General features: G+C 41.7%; 1 protein-coding gene across 2 annotated transcripts in view; it reads left to right on the top strand.

Moving 5' to 3' along the window:
* Nucleotides 1-24,952, top strand: part of ASPH (aspartate beta-hydroxylase) — a 227,733-nt gene that overhangs the window by 92,991 nt on the left and 109,790 nt on the right. For both annotated transcript variants that reach the window (XM_061171943.1, XM_061171942.1), the window contains one exon: nt 2,779-2,823. In XM_061171943.1, coding sequence (XP_061027926.1) covers nt 2,779-2,823 — 45 coding nt within the window. The remainder of the gene's footprint in view (nt 1-2,778; nt 2,824-24,952) is intronic.

The following is a 24,952-nucleotide window of genomic DNA, read 5'->3' as shown; positions in this document are numbered from 1 at the left end:
CTGGCCCAACCTGCAGTTTCTATGTTCCTGCGGCACTTGAGTGGACAGCGAGAGGAGACTCGTCATCTTCGCTCGCCCACCAAACTTCTCTTCCCGTCTTCCCCCATCTTGGCTGGTTGCATCAATAAATACTCGGGTTCCCAAACCAGAAATGTGGGTGTTGTCTCCTCTCCCCCTCTCTCTATAGCTAATCCCGAGTCCTGTTGAATAGTCTACTTAAACATTTCTCAAATTCATTCTTTCCTCTGAAGCTCTAGTAATCTAGTTCAGCCCCTCATCATCTTCCTGGACAATGGCAGTAGCCTTCTAACTAGTCTTCTTAACTCCATGCTTGTCCCCTTCAAATCCATCTTTCACAGTGTCACTGGGATGATCTCTTCAGAAGTACACATCTGGCTATGTCAGTCCTGTGCTTAAACCCTTCTGTGTCAGTAAGGTTACTTTCTGCTGCAGGTAACATAAAACTGAATTTGAATTGGCTTAAGCAGTAAAGAGGTGGGACAGATCATTTGGGGCCTTGGAGGACCTAGTAAGGAATTTGGATTTTTTTCTAAGTACGGTGAGAATCTATGGAAATACTTGTGAGATATGACATAACCTGATTTATGTTTTGAAAAATTACTTGTACTCTTAGAGAATGGATTGGATGGAACGAGAAGGGAAGCAGGGACCACCCTGTTAGGAAATTACTGTGTCCTAATCCAGAGAAGGGATCATGGTGGCGTGGAGGAAGACCATGAAGTGGAAATGGAGGGGAAAGTTTTAAACTTGAAATGTATTTTAGAATTACAACTGATGGAACTTTCTGATGGTTGTGAAGTAAAGAGGAATAAAGGGGGCCTTTGGTTTGATTTGAATAACTGTTGGATGTTAGGGCTGTTTACTGAGAAGAAATGATTTTCTTTCCTGGTTTAGGGAAGAAAATCAAGGATTCCATATTAGATATTTTATGTTCAGGAATTATGTGAGATACCCAGGTGGAGGTGTCAAGTATGGAGTTGGATGTGCCAATCTGATCTAGATGGGTGAGATCTGAGATGGATAGGAATGCTTGGGAGCCATCACCATGGAGATGGTGTCAATTCCATGGAAATAGATAAGATCATTTTGGAGGTGAGTGCAGAGGGAGTAGACCAGCAGTTCCAGGACTGAGCTCTAAGGAATCCCAACATTGTGAGGTTTGAGGGAGCATGCATAGCCAGTGAGACAGGAGGAAACCAGTAGGGAAGCATGGGAAAGAACAGAAGGAAGGAAGGAGTGTGCTCTGTGCTACTGCCGTTGGAATTTCAGGACTTGCGAAGCACCGATTGCATTTGGCAATGTGGAGAATGTCGGTGATCTTAGCAAAAGCTATTTGAGTAAATTGATGGGAGTCAAAGCCATACTGAAGTGGGTTTACAAAGTCCCGGAGTAAGACAAAGTAGGCTATATCAATATGCAAAACTTTCAGGTTGTGCTAATATAACGAATTATTTCTTTTAAAAAATCCTCTTGTTATATCATTACCAAAATACATTTCAGGTAAGTTTGTTAAATGTACATTTTTTTCAGAATAAATTTGGATGAAAATTTATCACAATAATAATGTCTCTCTTAGTATAACATCAGGGATGAAAATAACAACGGATGTGGTTAATACTTTATGATGCATACACGTTTTTCAAATATACCTAAAATGACAAAAGTAAAAGAAATTCTGAGAAAAATATTGGTCAAGTTGGTGAAGTGCTAACATGTCTCTAGATTATTAAGAACCAAATAAATAGGCAAACCATTAACAAGCCAGTCACAACACAGAAAGCTAGTAAACATTCGTGGTACTGCCACTAGAAGAAGGAACTCTTCCAGAAGCTTAACAGGGTTCAGGGAGAATATGTGTGATATTTTTCTGTTTCCTTTTTACTTTTATCTAAAATATTTCCAACTGTTTTGAGCATGTATCATTCTTAAAAGTAGAAGCAAAATAATGCAAGAAGAAAAATGATTAAAATAGCTGCATAAATATTTTGAGTTTTAGAAAATGCTAATAAAAATTCCTCCTTTTGACCAAAGCCTGTTACAAATCTTGAGCAAAGGGAAAGCAGATACAATCTTACCTCTCGATTACGGTAATGTTACAGGGGTTGTTAGGGATGAAGGTGTAAACATGTGATGTAATTTTATAGAGTGAATCAGGTCAATATATCATTATACTGTTGAGTGGTGAGGCTTACAGTTTCTTTAGTTGTAAGTAGGTTGAAGTAGGCAAGGAAAAAGACTAGATGTTAAAATTCATATCCACATTTCTGACTAGTTTTAGAATATATTACCTTGAGTATTATTTTTCAAAAGCAAGTTTATTAAAGATAGTGATATATTTTTAAGATTCATTTCAATTTAACTTTTTGTGCCATTAACAAGAAATGAGATGCTTTAAATGTCGTTCCTCAGCTTTCTTATCAAGTCTGATGCAAAGTTGTGGTGAAAACTTAGGTTTTAGTTCATATCTCCTTTGCCAGACTGTGAGTTTTGAGGTCAGTCAGTTAGGCAGATAATGTTTTAAAGCCTGTAGTTCAGGACAGTTGAGAAATATACAACATTTTACGAAGTTATAGCTAATTTTTCTTTGTTGGGATGGTGGAAAAACCTAATGTTTTATGATAATTGCAATTGAACACCCAAAAAGTCTGTAAAAATGATCACTGTAACTTAAAGATCAGTGGTCTGTGTTTTAAATACTGGTCAGCAATCTGTAATGCAGTGTTTTATGATTTATGATTTATTTATTATTTATTTTAGAGGTGCACATGTCCCCTGCAGAGGAACAGCGAGAAGTACCACCAGGTATGGCATTTTGTCAGATGTATTGCTTTTTCCTCTTTTGTTTAATTTAAAAGATGCTGCTGATACACTAGATGGAATAATTCTATGAAGAGTAGAATTCCCGAGAGAGGAGGATTAATTATACCTAAATTTAAAAAGAAAATGTTCTGCGTTTTCGTCAGTTGAGCCAAAGTAATGGGAAATAGACATCAGACTGAGTCTAGTACATATTTGTTGAGCTAGAATTTGAGGAGTATTCATGATCAAAGTACTGTATCATTTTTGCCATTATAGATGGTGATAGTAGTGGAAGTTAGGTAAGCTTTTTTTTTCCTTTTTTTTTGATTGACAGGCTATTTGATGGAGGATGTGGAATCAGACTTGCCTTCAGATAAAAGTTTAATAGTGCTTAAATTAGTGACATTGGTCCCCCTCCTCCCCCGTCTTCCCCGAGAACACCCTTGTGCCCCACGTGACCCAGGCAGTCCTTCCTGCCAGCCCACTGTGCTACACCCGTCCCTCTGTGTTTTCCTCCCTTCCCCCGCATGTCCCTTTCATCATCAGTGAGTTTAAACTCATCATCAATGAGTTCAACCAAGGCCTGTGCGTTCAAATGCATTTTAGAGATGACATTCACCATACCTGCAATCGGAAATTAACATAGAAACCTCTTGCTTTCAAAGTGGGAAACAAATGTTTCATTAGGAGAGGATTTTCCAACACCTCTTTCCCAAATGTATTTCTTCATGTTTCTGTGTTTTATTTCCATTTGTTTTCTTTCTGTGTCATTTATTGGTTCAATTTCTACTCACATTTTTCACGTTATGCTTAATGTGAGTTTTGTAGAAATGATGTACATTTGTATTACTGATTTTGGTAGAAATAATTGTGCCTTCCAAAATTTATTGAAATACTAAATTTCAGAAGGAAAAAAACCTTTTATAATCAAAGAGTATTTTTAGTTACACCACAGCTCATATTTGCTTATTTAACAGTTGGGATGTTTTAGATTTTGATAGTTGTTGTATGTTGTACATTTAGAATATATACAAATACTAAAGGAACTGCATTGTTGGTATTGTGATATGAATGAGAAAAGAAATCCATGGAGAAATTGATCTTTTACAAGATGACTACTGGGCATGTGTGTATATTTTGTGTTTAGGAAAGATGCACAGAGCAAGGAAGGTTGATGTTTCTGTCCTGCTTTTGTAATTTCCTCTTTGTTGTTGAGCAATGCTTCACAGAGCGCCTTGTTTCTAACCTGAGGATGCAGGGCAGGTTACTGAATTTGCATTTTGATTACTATCCATTCCTCTAAAGAAGATTGTTTTATAAGTATTCCTAAAAATAACGAGTTTCTACAACACTGACTTTTCTAGTTATAGTTGATTTTTTTTAACATTTACCTGACTTGAATGAAGGTATGCAACGTAATATTATTTTCTGACCAAAAAGTTCTGTGCTTCTACTTTGGTGATTTATAAATGAAGCCCAAGAATTTCCTTGGAACATAAATACAAAATACTAAGTGGTTGGGGGGCTGGAATAAGGTGTTTTTTTTGATGAGATGTTTAACAGCTGAAGTAAATGAAAATGAAGATTTGATTCATATGCATACTTCCTGACACATAATGAGCTCCCAGTAAATGGTGGCTGTGGCTCTTATTGTTTAGTAATTAATTAGCCTGATCTTTGAGGTGGATCAAGAGAAGCTAAATTCTGAAAGACCTGGTCCAGGAGTTGTAACCTGTCAGTTGTAATGCATTTGTCTTACATTCTGGTGTCATAAAAATTTGAGTGATGCACCGCACGGCTGTAGTTTGACCTTTACCAAAGAGGATGTGAGGCGGAGAGTCAGCAATAATTATTTGTAATGATTGCACTGGGTTTGCTTATTTCCTATTATCCTTTTAGTCTTACTTTATATTACATTTTTTAAATTATTCAATCTTACAAAAGAATAATATTCATAAATCAGTCTCTATTTTGTACAATAAGGTGACTGCTTTTGCAACAGTGTTGAATTGTGTGATGCAGGAACTGAGGAAACAATTGTGGGACCCATTTCCTTACTACCTTTCAATCTTTAAAATTCCTTATTCAGTGGAAAACGCAAACTGAGGCCCTCTGCAAAATGCTGGATATCGGTTTTTCCTGGCCCTCAGAATCTAACTGATGATTACTTTGCCTTCCCTGATCTTTCTAAGACTAGGTTATACAATCTTAATATTGCATATTAAAGTTCATAATAACATACTTATCGTTGTGATAATCCCATGGGGTGGGAATTGTCTTAATTTACCATTGTATCCAGCCACCTACCAGGAGACAGAGAGTGCTAACTTCTATTAAGCATGTCATGCTATTCTAGACACACACATGAATTAACTCCTTTAGTAAATATTTCCAGTAGCCCAAGAGGTAGACATGCTGTTATCTCCATTTTACAGATGAGAAAACTGAGGCACAGCAAGGCAGAGGAACCTGTCTGACATCTCAGAGCTGGCAAGTGGGAGAGCTGAGTTCGATTCTTGCATTTTGGCTCCAGAGTTCACACACTCAGCTTCTGTGCTCTAGAGAATTTCACATAAATGAAGGCCTAAAAGCTGGTGCGTTTTGAGAGCCGTTTTGATGTGATAAAAGCAGAGATATTGTATTCTTTGGCATCTTTTTTTCTTAACATGCATTAGCACTTCATTTAAGACTCAGAAATGTTGAAGATTAATTATGATTCATTGTGGAAAAGTTAGTTGTCCAATAATTTAAACTTTGCCATCTTTTGTTTATATTTATAAATTTATAAGTGCTTTGCTGGCATACTTTTGGCAAGGATGTAAAAAGTCAATCCAAAGAACTGATCATTCTGACATTAGAAGTCAATCATTTTGAATACCGTGTTTTTTTTAAAAAATTGATTTTGGAACCTCTGCTCCTTTAGTGGGTTTTCACCTTTGTCCTCAAAGTCATATTTTCACTTGAAATCATACAGCATATTTCTAGCAGTATGACAGCATAAACATACATAGCACAAATTGAATGGCTTATGAAGGAATCGCTTAGGAAATTAAATTTCCTGCCAAGCAATACTTTAAGGCCATTTGACTAACTGGTTCCTTTAACAGTTTTTCTGTCATGGCACGCCAGAAAACAAACTTAACAGTTATGTCTTGTGATGATAATCATGCTGTGTGAAATGAAGATATGTGAGCATCTGTGTTTCTGGGTAGGTCTCCTTGCTCTTGTCTCTCTGAAAATGGAGATAACATTTGTAACTCATCTCATGTTTGAATATTCTAGCAGGGGTGATGGTTTCACTCCGTTGCATCTGTCCAGAGCTGTCACTCATGACTCCCCTGTCACCCAGCATTTTCTAACACTGACCAATAAGACGCACAACCAGCTTTAGGCTGTCAGCACTAGAGGTCTTAGCTTATGGTAGTAAGTGCCTAATACGCATATCATTGTTACTGATTTGATCATTCATCTATTCGAGAAATACATATCAAGCAACTCCTATGGTACAGGCTGTGCCCCGGACAGTGAAGACACAGTGAACAATACAGTCCCTGTCTTGTAGCGGTTCACAGACCTGTGGGTGTACAGCTGGGGGTAACAACCAGTACGGCGTCATTAGCTTCTCAGAGTGGTACACAGGGCAGCGCCCGGAGGAGGGGGAACTAACCCGACGTTGGGGCCCGGAGTGCAAGCGTGCGGCAAGGCCTCCCACGTGTGGTCGTGCTGGAGTGGAGCCTTGAGGAGCTGCTGGAAGTGAAGGAGCTGGCACGTCGTGGGTGGGCACGGCAAGTGCTTGCAGCACAAAGACCAAGGTGGTGTGCCAGGTGCAGGTGTAAGAAGACAGTGTGGATGGGCAGGCGGCGCTTCTCGGAGGATCCCATAAATGATGTTTGAGAATTTGAATGTGGGCCTGAAGATGCAGGGAAGCAGCAGAAAAGCTCCAAGCCGAGGAGTCGTATGATCAGATCCACATTTGAACAGAGGAGTCCTGTGAGGAGGTGGAGACCAGTCAGCGGGCAGATGTGTTCATCTAAGCAGAAGTGATGGGACCTGGAACTGGTGGCAGGGATGCAGAGCAGGGATACAGAGCAGGGATGGATTTCACGGACCTTGGAGGTGGAGGTAATTTGGTGGGAGAGGGGCTGGTTGAGGGGGAAGAGTCAAGCTTGATTCCTGTGCTTCTGGCTTGAATGGATGGATGATGGAACCTTAATGGAGTTACAGAAGGCGGGAGGAACAGAGGGTAGCAGAGACCACTGGCCTGAATTTGGAGATGCTGGGTTTGCAGCTTGGTGGACTACTTCTGAGTGGAGACTCCTTCAAATATGTAGCGGCATAATTTGAGTCATTCAAAACTGTAACTGAGCTTTTACGTTATTTGCCTTGTTATCAGCACTCACACTTTGAATAAGTTCCCATGGTCTCCAGGATTTTTGATTGCACAGGTTACAGAAATGCTTATCCCTCACACTCCAGCTAATGGTTAAATTCTAAGGGAACCTAAGGTCAAACGCATCTTTTAAAACTTTCTGTTGAGGTGTAATTTACACACAGGGAGGTGCTCACATGTTGAGGGTACAGTTTGATGGACTTGTACGTGTGATACATTCTCGTACCCACTACGCAGAGTTCTTCCAGCCCCTGGAGGTCTCTCCCTCTCCCCTCCCCCAGTAACGCGCCCACAAAAGATAACTACTGTTCTGACCTGTGTCATCATAGATTGATCTGCCCGCCTTTGAATTTGATTGCATAGAACTGCAAGTAAACACACACATATATATATATACATTTTTTTTGTGACTGTTTTCTTTTGCTCATCATTATGACTGTGAGTTTCATCCACTTTGATATTTATAGTTATTGGTTTTATCACTGCTGTTTACTGTAATATTCCATTTAAAAATTCTATGTTTATGGCTGCAGGGACTATTTCTAGTTTGGGGCTATTATGAAGAAAGCGGCCATGAATATTCTTATACATGTCTTTTGGTAGACAAACATTCATTTCTGTTGGATGTACAAAAGTATACATATAATTTCCAGTTACTTCTCATTAGCACCAAATAATTCTGCTTGTATAAAAATTTCTGGTTACACACACACACGTATGCACACATGTAGACAGATACATAGGGAAGGAAGGAAGGGAGGGAGAGAGGAAAGAAGGAAGGAAGGGAGGGAGGGCGGAAGGAAGGATGGATCACAATCCAGCTTTAGAAATTATATCAAAATTTGACTGGGCCTTTATGTGCACAAACTCCTTTTTTACTCTAATTGTAACATAGATCCAATGCTGTGGTAGTAAAATAAAACAGATACTAAAGTTCGGAATAAGAAAATATTTGTTGAAAGTTGGACAGGAATGAATTTTACTTCTTTAAAATAGTGTATACTTTTTTTACCAACCACTTATATCTTCAATAACATTAAAATTGATATAAGATTATTAAAGTAATATATTTTAACTGCAACTTACAGCATCCTGTTGCCCCTTGAAAATCCTTCCTATATTTTTGTTTCAAATGCCATACTAGATTTTTCCCCCCTCTATTGCATTTCTTTTTAATACAGAGAAAACATTGATGGGAGAAGTGTAATGCTTGTATTTCTCAAAAGACTGACATTTTTAAATTCAGTTGTAATTCTCAGGTGCTCTAGAGAACCTCTAATTTTCATTAGCTTTGCAATGAAAGTAGTAGGAACTACTTTCATAGTAGTAGGTCCCCCAGGGACTACTCTAGGTAGTGAATCATTCTGTTACCCTGTTGCTGTTAAAAACAACAACAATCCAAAAAAAAAAAAAAAAGCATTTACTTCTGTTGGTGGGTTTTTTAAAAGTAGAGTGAAAATGAAGCAGTTTCACAGTCTATGTCTAGTTGGTCCTTTAATTTAGATTTCCCCTTATTTTTGCAGATACTTAAAGCTTCAGAAAGGCTGCCCCTACCACCACAGGAGGACCAGTTTACCCATACGCTGCAAAAGATGGCTGGGATAGATCTTGTGAAGTAATTTCTGAGCAGACCAAGATCTTTGGGAATGAACACTAAAGATGTTTTGAATGAACCATAGTCCACTGGCATTTTAGTGTATTTTTTTTTAGAAACAAAAATCACATGTGATGTTACATTCCTGCATGTCCTTTTCTGATAGCCTTAGTGGATCCATTGGATTTCTTTTCTTTTTCCTTTTGTGACACAGCTTTTAGTCTTACCTGCATTTGTGTGTTTTTCAGACAATAGTTAATAATCGTATTGATGATGTAGCAGCAATTGTCATGGCAGGGTTTTAATATCTCTTATCCGTAATTAACACTAACTGTGTTGGGCTGACTTGTATACACTGTGTGAAACATGATTTAAAACCACTAAGAGTGTCTTAACACTGATGGGGTCCTTATTAGCTGTGAAGATTTGCGTTGTATATATCTGCATCGATACCGTTATAAAAAATTGCTACATTAGCTTCCAGTATTCAGGGTAAAACTCAACATTTGAGATTCCTGTAGCTTTTAGCTTGTTAATTAGAAAAATTTTAAATTTCAATAAAAGTTTAAATTATCATGGTTAATTTATTTTTCAAAATAAGGGGGGAAAATTATTGTTAGGACACAGGGGAAAGGAATGGCCTGTTATATCATGCAAAAATGCTTTTCCACACCTCGGAGTGATTGTAGAATAGCTGTAGTCCCGTGAGTATTTGTTTAAATTTTAGAAAGTCTCTTATCAATTACTGGTGCATAACGTAAAGGTTGTTCTGCCTTTGGCTGGTTAAGTAACGCCCGTACAACGCTGAAGCCTGCTCCGTGTATAAAAGTCCACAGGGCCTCTGGCTGGGTGATGTAGGGTGTGTGAAAAGTGCTCACAAGCCAGAGGCCCGCTGCTGTTTGACAGTGTTTGAGCCTTTTCCTTTCCACGCTGAAGCATTTCTTCTATTTTTAGTGTGAGTAATTTGTGGCTCAGAAATAGCTGCCGTGATGAAAATACTCATTTGTTAGAAAAAAAAGGTAGCTACACCCTCATTTTGAAAGGACCCTGAGCTATTAAAAAAAAACTCTAAGAAGTGGTTTCATTTATGTGTCCAGGGAGCTCTTGATCATGTTCACATTGTTTTAAGATAAAGTGACATTTTTTCTGCTTTTAGGGTTAAAGTCAAAGAGATTTTATATTTTTATCATTAGAGGTCATCGGTACAATGTAGTGAGTTATGCTGAACTGTAGTGTAGTGAAACCCAAAGTAATATGTTAGTAAAGAAGCAATAACTTTCTAAAGCTGTGATCTGGGCAATACAGAGTTGCTACTCAAAATCTCATAAAGCTCTTACTCCGTATGGTGAATTATAGAACACTACTTTTTATAAAGCCATATTTTTTTAGGGAAACTTAGGAGTGACATAGAACTGATAAATGCGTAGAATAAATTTTGCTGGGTTTTTGTATATAATCATCTCTAGAACTCTGGACATTGAGGATTCATTATGCTGTGGTCGACTTCACATACTTTCTAATTCCAAATATCTCAATGAATGAGCTTTGTCCTCACAGATATATGCCAAGCTGGGCAACATCAATGGCTTTTCTAAAAATAATGTAATCATCTTCTGTTGAATGTTATTTGAGTGCAATAAAATGCAGAATTCTTCTCTACAGTGTCATTATTTTGAAGTATATTATTTTTTGTTTTGTTACATAACAAAATTGGTTCATCTTATACTTACTAGTATTTTAGAATATTATAGCATTTTTGATGACTAAAATCACAAAGGCGTACCTTCAATCTCTTTCTTAACCTATTTCTAGTAGGTAATGTGTATTTATTTTGTTTAACATTTCCTATTATGCTACATTTTTGGGAGCAGAATGAAAATGAAATAGCCCCTGCATCCATCCTGTGTAGGTTTTTGTGCGGCGCCTAGAAGTTCTGATAATTCCCTGGTGCGGCCACTCCCCTCCCCTGTACCCTCGGATCCTCTGTTGACCGTCACACGGTGGGGATATTAACTTCAGCCTGCTTGAGGGGACCAAGGATTCTGAGCAGCTGGAAGGGCAGCATAAGGTACAGAAGGTTCTCTTTCTTCTCATCTTCATTCTCTGGGCAGAAAAGGAGAGCCAGACACAAAGGGACGAAGCTTCTGGGGTTCTAGAAAGTGTTGTTTTCTCTAACAGTGTGCCCAGAAGAAACTCTTAGATAAGACTTTCAGGCTAAGCAGACCACTTTTACTGACTGCACTTACTCTGCTAAGTGCTGAGGTAGGGAGTTGAGTTTTCCCAGCACGTGGGTGTTATTACCCTGCTTGCAGACAAAGAGACTGAGGGTCAGAGAGGCTGAAACGCCTGCTGGCTGAGGTCATTCACGGCCTAGAGTCTAGGGTGCTCAGGTGGGCACCAGGTGGAAGGTGGAAGGCATTGGAGGGCGGCCACAAGCTGGTGGAGGGCAGTTAGGTGGTGGGCATCAGGTGGAAGGTGGAAGCCATTGGAGGGCGGCCACAAGCTGGTGGAGGGCAGTTAGGTGGTGGGCACCAGGTGGAAGGTGGAAGCCATTGGAGGGCGGCCACAAGCTGGTGGAGGGCAGTTAGGTGGTGGGCACCAGGTGGAAGGTGGAAGCCATTGGAGGGCGGCCACAAGCTGGTGGAGGGCAGTTAGGTGGTGGGCACCAGGTGGAAGGTGGAAGCCATTGGAGGGCGGCCACAAGCTGGTGGAGGGCAGTTAGGTAACTAAGGAGTAATAGTCCAGGAGATGTTGTGATAGGACCTGACCTGGGGAGGCGCTAGTGGAGAGAGAGGACGGGGACCAGGTGACTTAGTGAAGACTGTGTCAGGGAGAAGCGGAGCCCCAGGTCTGGGTCTTGGGGGGTGAACAGATGCCAGTGTGACCAGGAACTCGGGAGGACACACAGGCCTGGATGGAGATTAGCTTTGCCAACAAGAACTGGCCAGTAGGCAGATTAGCGCAGTAGCTGCAATATGATTGCGTTCAGAATAATTGAATATACAAAAGTGATTTTTTTTTTTAAACATCTTTATTGAAGTATAATTGCTTTACAATGGTGTGCTAGCTTCTGCTTTACAACAAAGTGAATCAGTTACACATATACATATGTTGCCATATCTCTTCCCTCTTGCATCTCCCTCCCTCCCACCCTCCCTATCCCACCCCTCTAGGTGGTCACAAAGCACCGAGCTGATCTCCCTGTGCTATGCGGCTGCTTCCCACTAGTTATCTATTTTACATTTGGTAGTGTATATATGTCCATGACACTCTCTCACCCTGTCACATCTCACCCCTCCCCCTCCCCATATCCTCAAGTCCATTCTCTAGTAGGTCTGTGTCTTTATTCCCATCTTGCCACTAGGTTCTTCATGACCTCTTTTTTTTTTTTTCCCTTAGATTCCATATATATGTGTTAGCATACTGTATTTGTTTTTCTCTTTCTGACTTACTTCACTCTGTATGACAGACTCTAACTCCATCCACCTCATTACAAACACCTCCATTTCATTTCTTTTTATGGCTGAGTAATATTCCATTGTATATATGTGCCACATCTTCTTTATCCATTCATCCGATGATGGACACCTAGGTTGCTTCCATGTCCTGGCTATTGTAAACAGAGCTGCAATGAATATTTTGGTACATGACTCTTTCTGAATTATGGTTTTCTCAGGGTATATGCCCAGTAGTGGGATTGCTGGGTCATATGGTAGTTCTATTTTTAGTTTTTTAAGGAACCTCCATACTGTTCTCCATAGTGGCTGTATCAATTTACATTCCCACCAACAGTGCAAGAGTGTTCCCTTTTCTCCACACCCTCTCCAGCATTTATTGTTTCTAGATTTTTTGATGATGGCCATTCTGACCGGTGTGAGATGATACCTCATTGTAGTTTTGATTTGCATTTCTCTAATGATTAATGATGTTGAGCATTCTTTCATGTGTCTGTTGGCAATCTGTATCTCTTCTTTGGAGAAATGTCTATTTAGGTCTTCTGCCCATTTTTGGATTGGGTTGTTTGTTTTTTTGTTATTGAGCTGCATGAGCTGCTTGTAAATCTTGGAGATTAATCCTTTGTCCGTTGCTTCATTTGCAAATATTTTCTCCCATTCTGAGGGTTGTCTTTTGGTGTTGTTTATGGTTTCCTTTGCTGTGCAAAAGCTTTTAAGTTTCATTAGGTCCCATTTGTTTATTTGTGTTTTTATTTCCATTTCTCTAGGACCTGGGTCAAAAAGGATCTTGCTGTGACTTATGTCATACAGTGTTCTGCCTATGTTTTCCTCTAAGAGTTTGATAGTGTCTGGCCTTACACTTAGGTCTTTAATCCATTTTGAGTTTATTTTTGTGTATGGTGTTAGGGAGTGTTCTAATTTCATACTTTTACATGTACCTGTCCAATTTTCCCAGCACCACTTATTGAAGAGGCTGTCTTTTCTCCACTGTATATGCTTGCCTCCTTTATCAAAGATAAGGTGACCATATGTGCGTGGGCTTATCTCTGGGCTTTCTATCCTGTTCCATTGATCTATATTTCTGTTTTTGTGCCAGTACCAAACTGTCTTGATTACTGTAGCTTTGTAATATAGTCTGAAGTCAGGGAGCCTGATTCCTCCAGCTCCATTTTTTGTTCTCAAGATTGCTTTGGCTATTCGGGGTCTTTTGTGTTTCCATACAAATTGTGAAATTTTTTGTTCTAGTTCTGTGAAAAATGCCAGTGGTAGTTTGATAGGGATTGCATTGAATCTGTAGATTGCTTTGGGTAGCAGAGTCATTTTCACAACGTTGATTCTTCCAATCCAAGAACATGGTATATCTCTCCATCTATTTGTATCATCTTTAATTTCTTTCATCAGTGTCCTATAATTTTCTGCATACAGGTCTTTTGTCTCCTTAGGTAGGTTTATTCCTAGGTATTTTATTCTTTTTGTTGCAATGGTAAACGGGAGTGTTTTCTTAATTTCACTTTCAGATTTTTCATCATGAGTATACAGGAATGCAAGAGATTTCTGTGCATTAATTTTGTATCCTGCTACTTTACCAAATTCATTGATTAGCTCTAGTAGTTTTCTGGTAGCATCTTTTGGATTCTCTATGTATAGTATCATGTCATCTGCAAACAGTGACAGCTTTACTTCTTCTTTTCCGATTTGGATTCCTTTTATTTCTTTTTCGTCTCTGATTGCTGTGGCTAACACTTCCAAAACTATGTTGAATAATAGTGGTGAGAGTGGGCAACCTTGTCTTGTTCCTGATCTTAGTGGAAATGGTTTCAGTTTTTCACCATTGAGGACAATGTTGGCTGTGGGTTTGTCATATACGGCCTTTATTATGTTGAGGAAAGTTCCCTCTATGCCTACTTTCTGCAGGACTTTTATCATAAATGGGTGTTGAATTTTGTCGAAAGCTTTCTCTGCATCTATTGAGATGATCATATGGTTTTTCTCCTTCAATTTGTTAATATGATGTATCACGTTGATTGATTTGCGTATATTGAAGAATCCTTGCATTCCTGGAATAAACCCCACTTGATCATGGTGTATGATCCTTTTAATGTGCTGTTGGATTCTGTTTGCTAGTATTTTGTTGAGGATTTTTGCATCTATGTTCATCAGTGATATTGGCCTGTAGTTTTCTTTCTTTGTGACATCTTTGCCTGGTTTTGGTATCAGGGTGATGGTGGCCTCGTAGAATGAGTTGGGGAGTGTTCCTCCCTCTGCAATATTTTGGAAGAGTTTGAGAAGGATAGGTGTTAGCTCTTCTCTAAATGTTTGATAGAATTCGCCTGTGAAGCCATCTGGTCCTGGGCTTTTGTGTGTTGGAAGATTTTTAATCACAGTTTCAATTTCAGTGCTTGTGATTGGTCTGTTCATATTTTCTATTTCTTCCTGGTTCAGTCTCGGCAGGTTGTGCATTTCTAAGAATCTGTCCATTTCTTCCAGGTTGTCCATTTTATTAGCATAGAGTTGCTTGTAGTAATCTCTTATGATCGTTTGTATTTCTGCAGTGTCAGTGGTTACTTCTCCTTTTTCATTTCTAATTCTATTAATTTGAGTCTTCTCCTTTTTTCTCTTGATGAGTCTGGCTAATGGTTTATCAATTTTGTTTATCTTCTCAAAGAACCAGCTTTTAGTTTCATTGATTTTTGCTATTGTTTCCTTCATTTCTTTTTCATTTATTTCTGATCTGATCTTTATGATTTCTTTCCTTCTGCTAGCTTTGGGGTTTTTTTGTTCTTCTTTCTCTAATTGCTTTAGGTGCAAGGTTAGGTTGTTTATTCGAGATGTTTCCTGTTTCTTGATGTAGGCTTGTATTGCTATAAACTTCCCTCTTAGAACTGCTTTTGCTGCATCCCATAGGTTTTGGATCGTCGTGTCTCCATTGTCATTTGTTTCTAGGTATTTTTTGATTTCCCCTTTGATTTCTTCAGTGATCACTTCGTTATTAAGTAGTGTATTGTGTAGCCTCCATGTGTTTGTATTTTTTACAGATCTTTTCCTGTAATTGATATCTAGTCTCATAGCGTTGTGGTCGGAAAAGATACTTGATACGATTTCAATTTTTTTGAATTTACCAAGGCTTGATTTGTGACCCAAGATATGATCTATCCTGGAGAATGTTCCATGAGCACTTGAGAAAAATGTGTATTCTGTTGTTTTTGGGTGGAATGTCCTATAAATATCAATTAAGTCCATCTTGTTTAATGTATCATTTAAAGCTTGTGTTTCCTTATTTATTTTCATTTTGGATGATCTGTCCATTGGTGAAAGTGGGGTGTTAAAGTCCCCTACTATGATTGTGTTACTGTCGATTTCCCCTTTTATGGCTGTTAGTATTTGCCTTATGTATTGAGGTGCTCCTATGTTGGGTGCATAAATATTTACAATTGTTATACCTTCCTCTTGGATCGATCCCTTGATCATTATATAGTGTCCGTCTTTGTCTCTTGTAATTGTCTTTATTTTAAAGTCTATTTTTTCTGATATGAGAATTGCTACTCCAGCTTTCTTTTGATTTCCATTTGCATGGAATATCTTTTTCCATCCCCTCACTTTCAGTCTGTATGTGTCTCTAGGTCTGAAGTGGGTCTCTTGTAGACAGCATATATATGGGTCTTGTTTTTGTATCCATTCAGCCAGTCTGTGTCTTTTGGTGGGAGCATTTAATCCATTTACATTTAAGGTAATTATCGATATGTATGTTCCTATTCCCATTTTCTTAAATGTTTTGGGTTTGTTATTGTAGGTGTTTTCCTTCTCTTGTGTTTCTTGCCTAGAGAAATTCCTTTAGCATTTGTTGTAAAGCTGGTTTGGTGGTGCTGAACTCTCTCAGCTTTTGCTTGTCTGTAAAGGTTTTAATTTCTCCATCAAATCTGAATGAGATCCTTGCTGGGTAGAGTAATCTTGGTTGTAGGTTTTTCTCCTTCATCACTTTAAGTATATCCTGCCACTCCCTTCTGGCTTGCAGAGTTTCTGCTGAAAGATCAGCTGTTAACCTTATGGGGATGCCCTTGTGTGTTATCTGTTGTTTTTCCCTTGCTGCTTTTAATATGTTTTCTTTATATTTAATTTTTGATAGTTTGATTAATATGTGTCTTGGTGTGTTTCTCCTTGGATTTATCCTGTATGGGACTCTCTGTGCTTCCAGGACTTGATTAACTATTTCCTTTCCCATATTAGGGAAGTTTTCAACTATAATCTCTTCAAATATTTTCTCAGTCCCTTTCTTTTTCTCTTCTTCTTCTGGGACCCCTATAATTCGAATGTTGGTGCGTTTAATGTTGTCCCAGAGGTCTCTGAGACTGTCCTCAGTTCTTTTCATTCTTTTTTCTTTATTCTGGTCTGCAGTAGTTATTTCCACCATTTTATCTTCCAGGTCACTTATCCGTTCTTCTGCCTCAGTTATTCTGCTATTGATCCCATCTAGAGTATTTTTAATTTCATTTATTGTGCTTGTCATCGTTTCTTGGTTCCTCTTTAGTTCTTCTACGTCCTTGTTAAATGTTTCTTGCATTTTGTCTATTCTATTTCCAAGACTTTGGATCATCCTTACTATCATTATTCTGAATTCTTTTTCAGGTAGACTACCTATTTCCTCTTCATTTGTTAGGTCTGGTGTGTTTTGACCCTGCTCCTTCATCTGCTGTGTGTTTTTCTGTCTTCTCATTTTGCTTATCTTACTGTGTTTGGGGTCTCCTTTTCACAGGCTGCAGGTTCGTAGTTCCCGTTGTTTTTGGTATCTGTCCCCAGTGGCTAAGGTTGGTTCAGTGGGTTGTGTAGGTTTCCTGGTGGAGGGAACTAGTGCCTGTGTTCTGGTGGATGAGGCTGGATGTTGTCTTTCTGGTGGGTTCGTCCACGTCTGTTGGTGTGTTTTGGGGTGTCTGTGGCCTTATTATGATTTTAGGCAGCCTCTCTGTTAATGGATGGGGCTGTGTTCCTCTCTTGTTAGTTGTTTGGCATAGGGTGTCCAGCACTGTAGCTTGCTGGTCGTTGAGTGAAGCTGGGTCTTGATGTTGAGATGGAGATCTGTGAGAGATTTTCACCGTTTGGTATTACGTGGAGCTGGGAGGTCTCTTGTGGACCAGTGTCCTGAAGTTGGCTCTCCCACCTCAGAGGCACAGCCCTGATGCCTGGCTGGAGCACCAAGAGCCTTTCATCCACACGGCTCAGAATAAAAGGGAGAAAAAATGGAAAGAAAGAAAAAAAGAGGATAAAATAAAATAAAATAAAGCAATTATAATAAAAAATAAGAAAAAAAATTATTAAGAGTAAATTTATTAAGAAAAAAATTTTTTTTTAATTTTTAAAAATAGATTTATTAATTTTTTATACTAAAAATAAGAAAAAAATTATTTAGAAAAAATTTATTAAGAAAAAAATTTTTTTAAATAAAAAATATGAAAAAACTTATTAAAAATTTTTTTAAAAATAGAAAATAAGGAAAAAATTATTAAGAAAACATTTATTAGGGAAAAAAAAAATTTTTAAGCCAAAAAAAAAAAAAAAAAACGGACGGACCTAACCCTAGGACTAACGGTGAGAGCAAAGCTATACAGACAAAATCTCACCCAGAAGCATACACATCTACACTCACAAAAAAAAGGAAAAGGGGAAAAGTTAATATATCCTGCTCCCAAAGTCCATCTCCTAAATTTGGGATGATTCGTTGTCTATTCAGGTATTCAACAGATGCAGGCACATCAAGTTGTTTGTGGAGCTTTAATCCGCTGCTTCTGAGGCTGCTGGGAGAGATTTCCCTTTCTCTTCTTTGTTCGTACAGCTCCCGGGGTTCAGCTTTGGATTTGGACCCGCCTCTGCATGTAGGTCCCCTGAGGGCGTCTGTTCCCCGCCCAGACAGAACGGGGTTAAAGGAGCAGCTGATTCGGGGGCTCTGGCTCAGTCAGGCCGGGGGGAGGGAGCGGTACGGAGGAGGCGGGGCGAGCCTGCGGCGGCAGAAGCCAGCGTGACGTTGCAGCAGCCTGAGGCGCGCCGTGCGCTCTCCCGGGGAAGTTGTCCCCGGATTACGGCAGCCTGGCGGTGGCGGGCTGCACTGGCTCCCGGGAGGGGCGGTGTGGAGAATGACCTGTGCTCGCCCACAGGCTGTTTGGTGGCGGCAGCAGCAGCCTTAGCGTTTCATGCCCGTCTCTGGGGTCCGCGCTGATAACCGCGGCTCGCGCCCGTCTCTGGAGTTCGTTTAAGTGGCGCCCTGAATCCCCTCTCCTTGCACGCCGCGAAACAAAGAGGCAAGAAAAAGTCTCCTGCCTCCTCGGCAGCTGCAGACTTTTTCTCGTGCACCCTCCCGGCTAGTTGTGGTGCGCTAGACCCTTCAGGCTGTGTTCACGCAGCCAACCCCAGTCCTCTCCCTGGGATCCGACCGAAGCCCGCGCCTCAGCTCCCAGCCCCCGCCCGCCCCGGCGGGTGAGCAGACAAGCCTCTCGGGCTGGTGAGTGCTGCTCGGCGCTGAGCCTCTGTGCGGGAATCTCTCCGTTTTTCCCTCTGCGTCCCTGTTGCTGTGGGATCCGCGCTGATAGCCGCGGCTCGCGCCCGTCTCTGGAGCTCGTTTAGGCGGCGCTCTGAATCCCCTCTCCTTGCGCGCCGCGAAACAAAGAGGCAAGAAAAATTCTCTTGCCCCTTTGGCAGCCGCAGTCTTTTTCCCGGACTCCCTCCCGGCTAGCACCGAAGCCCGAGCCCCAGCTCCCAGGCCCCGCCCGCCCCGGCGGCTGAGCAGACAAGCCTCTCGGGCTGGTGAGTGCTGGTCGGCACCGCTCCTCTGTGCGGGAATCTCCGCTTTGCCCTCCGCACCAATGTGGCTGCGCTCTCCTCCGTGGCTCCGAAGCTTCCCCCCTCTGCTACCCGCAGTTTCTGCCCACGAAGGGGCTTCCTAGTGTGTGGAAACCTTTCCTCCTTCACAGCTCCCTCCCACTGGTGCAGGTCCCGTCCCTATTCTTTTGTCTCTGTTATTTCTTTTTTCTTTTGCCCTACCCAAGTACGTGGGGATTTTCTTGCCTTTTGGGAGGTCTGACGTCTTCTGCCAGCGTTCAGTGGGTGTTCTGTAGGAGCAGTTCCACGTGTAGATGTATTTCTCATGTATCTGTGGGGAGGAAGGTGATCTCCGCGTCTTACTCTTCCGCCATCTTGCCCCTCCCCCCCAAAAGTGATTTTTTTTTTTAATGGTTGTATGATAGTTTTTAAAAGATTAAGATCCTGTTCTTTTTAGTAAGATTTTTCTTATTCTGTTAAATAGTGTTGAAAAAGAAAAAGTAGGCGGGAGCCCAGAGCGAGGCGCGCCGCGGAGGAGGTGGGATCCGGCGGAAAAGTTTCCTCCCTACTGCGGCCCCGCGCGCCACCGCCGGGGCCGTGGCCGGAGCAGCCGGACCCCCGCCACCTGGGGGGTCGCCCTCCCCGCTGCCGCCTCCTCTCCGATTCCCGCCTGCCCGGGGCGAAGGGGCTCTGCTGCGCCGGGGAGAGGCGCCCCGGGGTCTCTGTGTCCGCCCGCGCCCGCCGGCCCAGACACCTGTTCGGCCCGGCCCGGTCGTCGGGGGCCGGGATGAAAGTGACCGTGCGCCTCGGCAGGACCGGCACCGTGGTGCCCTGCAAGGAGGGCCAGCTGCACCTGAAGACCCGGGAGAAGGGAAAAAGGAATTGGAAACCCTGAGAATGCTGCGCTTTACTCGCCCACGTGGCAGCCATCAGTTGGAGCTGAGGACACCTCTTCGGAAGGAATCATTGTGCTGTCGTCTCCATTATTACCTTTCCCAGCAGTTGAGTGTGCTTCCAATACTGTTTCCTTGTGTGCTGGCGTCTCAGGGTTCTGGCCTTTCTTTCAGTCGGATCTCATCCATTCCATGGCTTCGGCTACCCTCAAGCACACACCTCCAGCCTTGAACTTGCTATAGAACTCAATATCCGCCAGCCTGTGGACTTCACCTCCTTGATGTGCCACATACAGTTGGAGCCCAGCCTGTTCTCCGTACATCTGCTCGTCCCCATTCTCCTGTAGCCTGTTTCTCCACTTCTGGTGCCACCATTCACCTGGTTGTCTAATCCAGAAACCTGGAAATCCTTCCTTCCTTGACGACCTCTCATCCTCCATATTCTACCACTTGTCTAGTTGGTCAGAAAGTTCCTTTGATGCTTCCGCGTGCTATCTCTTTGATCTGCTTCCTCTTTTCTGCGCCAAACCTTGCGTTTCTCATTCCTGCCGTGGGGAACTGTGGCACACCAGTCACTGGCCTTTCTGCCTTTCCTAGCTCCCAACTCTTCCAAACTGTTCTCCATTGAGGACTTTACAGCTGCAAATCTCATCATGTCTGGACTATTGCTGGGAGTATTTGAATGGCTCTACATTGCTTTTAGGTGAAAACCCACTTTGCTTACCGGCCCAGTACCTTCTCTATTCCTCTGTACCCTTTAAATTCGTACACGCAACGTAGTATTCTGTCACATTTTCCCCACCCCAGGTAAATCCTGCTTATCTTTCGCGATGAGTCTCCAGTTGCCTCTTCTCTAGGAATTCCCTCCCTCCCTTTCCCCCTCACCATCACTTAGGGACCTCATTCTTGTGTTCCTAGAGCTCCCTATGCTGTGCTTTCATTTTGAAAACTACATTTATATTATACTGTCTATTGGTCAGGGTCTAGTAACTTAACAGACAGCCCCCGAAGGACAGTGGTTTATCCCAGCAAAGGGTTCTCTTTCTGGGTGGGAGGTGTGGGCTCTGACCCATACAACCACCTGCCCACCATTCCTTTTGGCTTTGGAGTTTTCTGCAGATCCCCTGCCCTGTACTAACTGATGAACAAAGAGAGTGTGGAGGATGCCACAGGAGACGTAGGGCCTGACCTGGAAGTGGCAGACATCACTTCTGTGTCAGCATTCTACTGGTGAGACTGGCCATGTGCACCGTCTAGATGCAGTGGCCTGGGGAAGTAGTCCACTTGGACACAGGAGAGCAACTAGCTGGGCTCTGCCACATAGTGCAGTCATTTTGTCTCTCTTACTCTACTGTGGACTATTCAAGAACAAAGAATGAGTCATTTATTTTCCTATCCCCATTTTTTAGCACAGTATCTGATATATAGTATGTATACCAGAAATGCTCGTTGAATTATATCAAATTCCACATCGTTTTCTTTCATAAAAATGAAAATGACCTTGTATTCAACACAATATTTTGTAAGTTTGAAATCTTTATATGTGGTATAGTTTTAAAAAGAAAGTCTAAATGCAACTTTTCTCTTGATTATCTTCAAATACCTCATCACATCCACGTGTGCTGTAGGCAGTAGTTTCGTGGTCCATTATATCTGCCACACTGATTGTCTTTAATAACAGCTTCAAATTCTGACACGTTGACTCACTTTGTAGATTTTTGAGACTGAGTGCTCTGCAGTTCTGGATTGTCAGCAAAGGAACATCATAATGTTTTTGTTTCATGAAGATTTGTGCCATGCTGTCCCATATATTTGAACAATGTTTGATTTTCAGCATTTTATTCATTAATTTCATGTTGATTTTAAAAATGATTCTGGACCAGCAAAAAAAAAGAAAAAGAAAAAGTAATATTAGTACAGTTAGAGAACGTGTAACATCGTTTTCTTTTCGTGTATGTAAACACTAAATTCGAGTTACCGGTGAGATTGTACTTTTGTACTTTTCTGGGTTGGACTGAGTGTAGAGTTCCCTTTTCTGTATGGACTGCCCACTATTGGAATATACAGGGCATGACTAACGTAGTGTTGTTGTAGAATGCGGCCTTCTGAATCGGTCTTAATTGTTCTGCAACCCTTGGCAAGATTCCTTAGCCTCTCTAAGTCAGTTGCCTGATCTACAGAATTAAAATTACCTTTCAGAGCTGATCGTGTTAAATGGGATCATCTGCATTAAGTGTTTAGAACAACGCCTGGCAGACAGTTAAATTTTAATAAATCATTTTCCTTTTTGGCGCATCGAGGGCCATTTGAGGTCTCCCAGGGAAGCCTATGTACAAAGAGTAAAGTAAAGCAAAGTCACGCTTTATTCCACTGTGCAGAGTGCTAGTGAGGTAAGCTGGATCTCTTAGAAAACTTTACCTAAGCTAAATTTAAGCAGTGAAAACCCGAGAAGCTAAAATTCCCTGCTCTGTGTATTTTCCACACCCAAACACGAGTCTCAGATCTCAGCATGCTGATGTGAGGTGGGGCAGAAGAGGACACAACCGAGAGCTTTCGCCCCAGGGCTGGAACGATTGGGCTAGGCCTTCTTAGGGCAGCCTCTCGCCCGTCCTAGGTATTGCATTGCAGGAGATACAAACACGGAGGCCCGGATTCCTGGGAGCGCACCTGGCCAGGGCCCTCCCACACCTATTTAAAAGGTGACCAGTTCAATCCACTCCTCCTTCCTTGGTTTCCCCCCAGGGGCAGGAAGATTTGTGGAGAGCCCTAAACTTCTCTTCATGACCAGCACCCACCCGTCTTCTCTAGTCAACTTAGAAACTTGCATTTTATGCTTGATTTTTAAAATTACACTAACCACGTGTCAGGTAACAGATTACTGGAAGGTGTGGGGACTCCCAGCCCTCCTGCAGGCATTGCTGGTACCGCAGAAAGAGAGCTCCTTGGAGATCGAGATTTTTGATGCTTTTCTTCTATCCTGTATCCCTGATGCCTACAAGAGTGCAACTTACTAACTGATGTACTGTCTGTACTGATAAGGAGGGTATATTAATAAGATCAGAAATTCTAGAAAGTTCAGTAGAGATCTAGAAGTCTTTTTATTTTATGTCCTCATACCTCCTGCAGCACTGGCTAGTGTGTGTACAGCCAACGTTATAAAACCCACTCTTTGCAAAAGTCAAGACCTGCACTTCTCTTTCCCTTCGTTTCCCTTGCAACAAAAGTAGAGGCTGGCACAGGAGAAAGAACATATGTTTTGGAATTGTGTGCACCGCTGACCTTGATGACTTGGGCCCTCTACTTTCTCAGCTTCCGCTTCCTCCTCTGCGCGAAGAAGGAGATAAGACCTTCTGCAGAGGGTGTCGGGAGACAAGAGACGTGCCTTGTGCTTGGCACCAAGCTGGCACACTTTTAGTCAGTTTGCTTCCTCTCGCCTGGGGTCTCAAAGGAGAAAGACACTTGATGGATAAAAATCCCCCTTGCATCAGGAGCCTGCCTCAGATTTACTTCTCGCCTCCAAAAAATGAAATGGCTTATATGAATGAATGTGGGAAACTGGGGATGAAAAAATCCGACTATCATGACTGCAACCCCAAACGCACCCTGCATGGCACCCGCACCCTCTCACATCTACTCTGGGGAAAGGATGGAATCTATGACTTTAAAAAAATTAATTATTTATTTTTGGCTGCGTTGGGTCTTCGTTGCTGCGCGCGGGCTTTCTCTAGTTGTGGCGAGCGGGGGCTACTCTTGGTTGCGGTGCACGGGCTTCTCATTGTGGTGGCTTCTCTTGTTGCGGAGCACGGACTCTAGGCACGTGGGCTTCAGTAGTTGTGGCATGCGGTCTCAGTAGTTGTGTCTCGCGGGCTCTAGAGCACAGGCTCAGTAGTTGTGGCGCACAGGCTTAGTTGCTCCGTGGCATGTGGGATCTTCCCGAACCAGGGCTCGAACCCGTGTCCCCTGAATTGGCAGGCGGATTCTTAACCAATGCGCCTCCAGGAAAGTCCCTGGAATCTATGATTTTTTTAATCAATCTCCCAAACTCTGCCCCATCCCCACTGGAACTCGCGCATACACATCATTCCTAGGAATTCTCAAAGACTAGATAAGTACCTACTGGGACATAAATTAACTGGTCTACCTTGAAAATTAACTAGATCCTAATCTGTACTAAACAAAAGGCCAGATAGGAGGTTATAAATGCAGAAACGAGCTTGTTTCCGCAGTCAGGTCATGTGCTGCTGTTCCCTGTCTGTGGTGGGTGTTCTTTGGCCTGTCCAGGTTCTTGGTGGGTTTCGCTCTGCTCAGCAGCTCCATCCATTGGTGGAGAGACACTAGCTGGGATTAACCTAGTGAGAGGCTGATACAGCCTGTCCTCGGCAGGACCCCAGTGGGTCCCCTGTGGATGTATGAAGTCCTCGAGGAGTGAGGCTAGTTCTCAGTAGAATGGCGTGCTGCATTCCTTTAAAGCACACAGTGCCTATTATAAAGTACTATATGGCTTTAGGAGACAATGAAAATATTGGACAGGCCTTGAGGAGGGCTTCTCCTGACCCAGTTTGCACCCACAGGGGCACTTACTGTTGGTGGAGATGACCCACCCCCCCCTTATAGACCAGGAACATTCAGCCTGGTGCCCAATACCTACTTACTGCTTGGCGACTTTTATAAGTTATTCAAATCCTTAATATTTTATAACAGATTGCATGTGTAAAGAATTCAGGATTTAGGAAAATTGAATTGTTTGCCCAGAAATATTTTTCTTTTTTTTTAAATTGAAGTGTAATTAATTTACAATGTTGTGTTAGTTTCAGGTGTACAACAAAGTGCTTCAGTCATATATATATATAATTTTTCAGATTCTTTTCCATTGTAGGTTATTACAAGATATTGAATATAATTCCCTGTGCTGTACAGTAGGTTCTTGTTGTTTATCTGTTTTATATACAGGAGTGTGTATCTCTTAATCCTAGAAATATTGTTCTTAAACGATATT

Source organism: Eubalaena glacialis, chromosome 17 (assembly GCF_028564815.1).
Source record: "Eubalaena glacialis isolate mEubGla1 chromosome 17, mEubGla1.1.hap2.+ XY, whole genome shotgun sequence".
NCBI lineage: Eukaryota > Metazoa > Chordata > Mammalia > Artiodactyla > Balaenidae > Eubalaena > Eubalaena glacialis.
The sequence above is the reverse complement of the archived record's forward strand: the minus strand, read 5'-3'. Positions and strand labels throughout refer to the sequence as shown.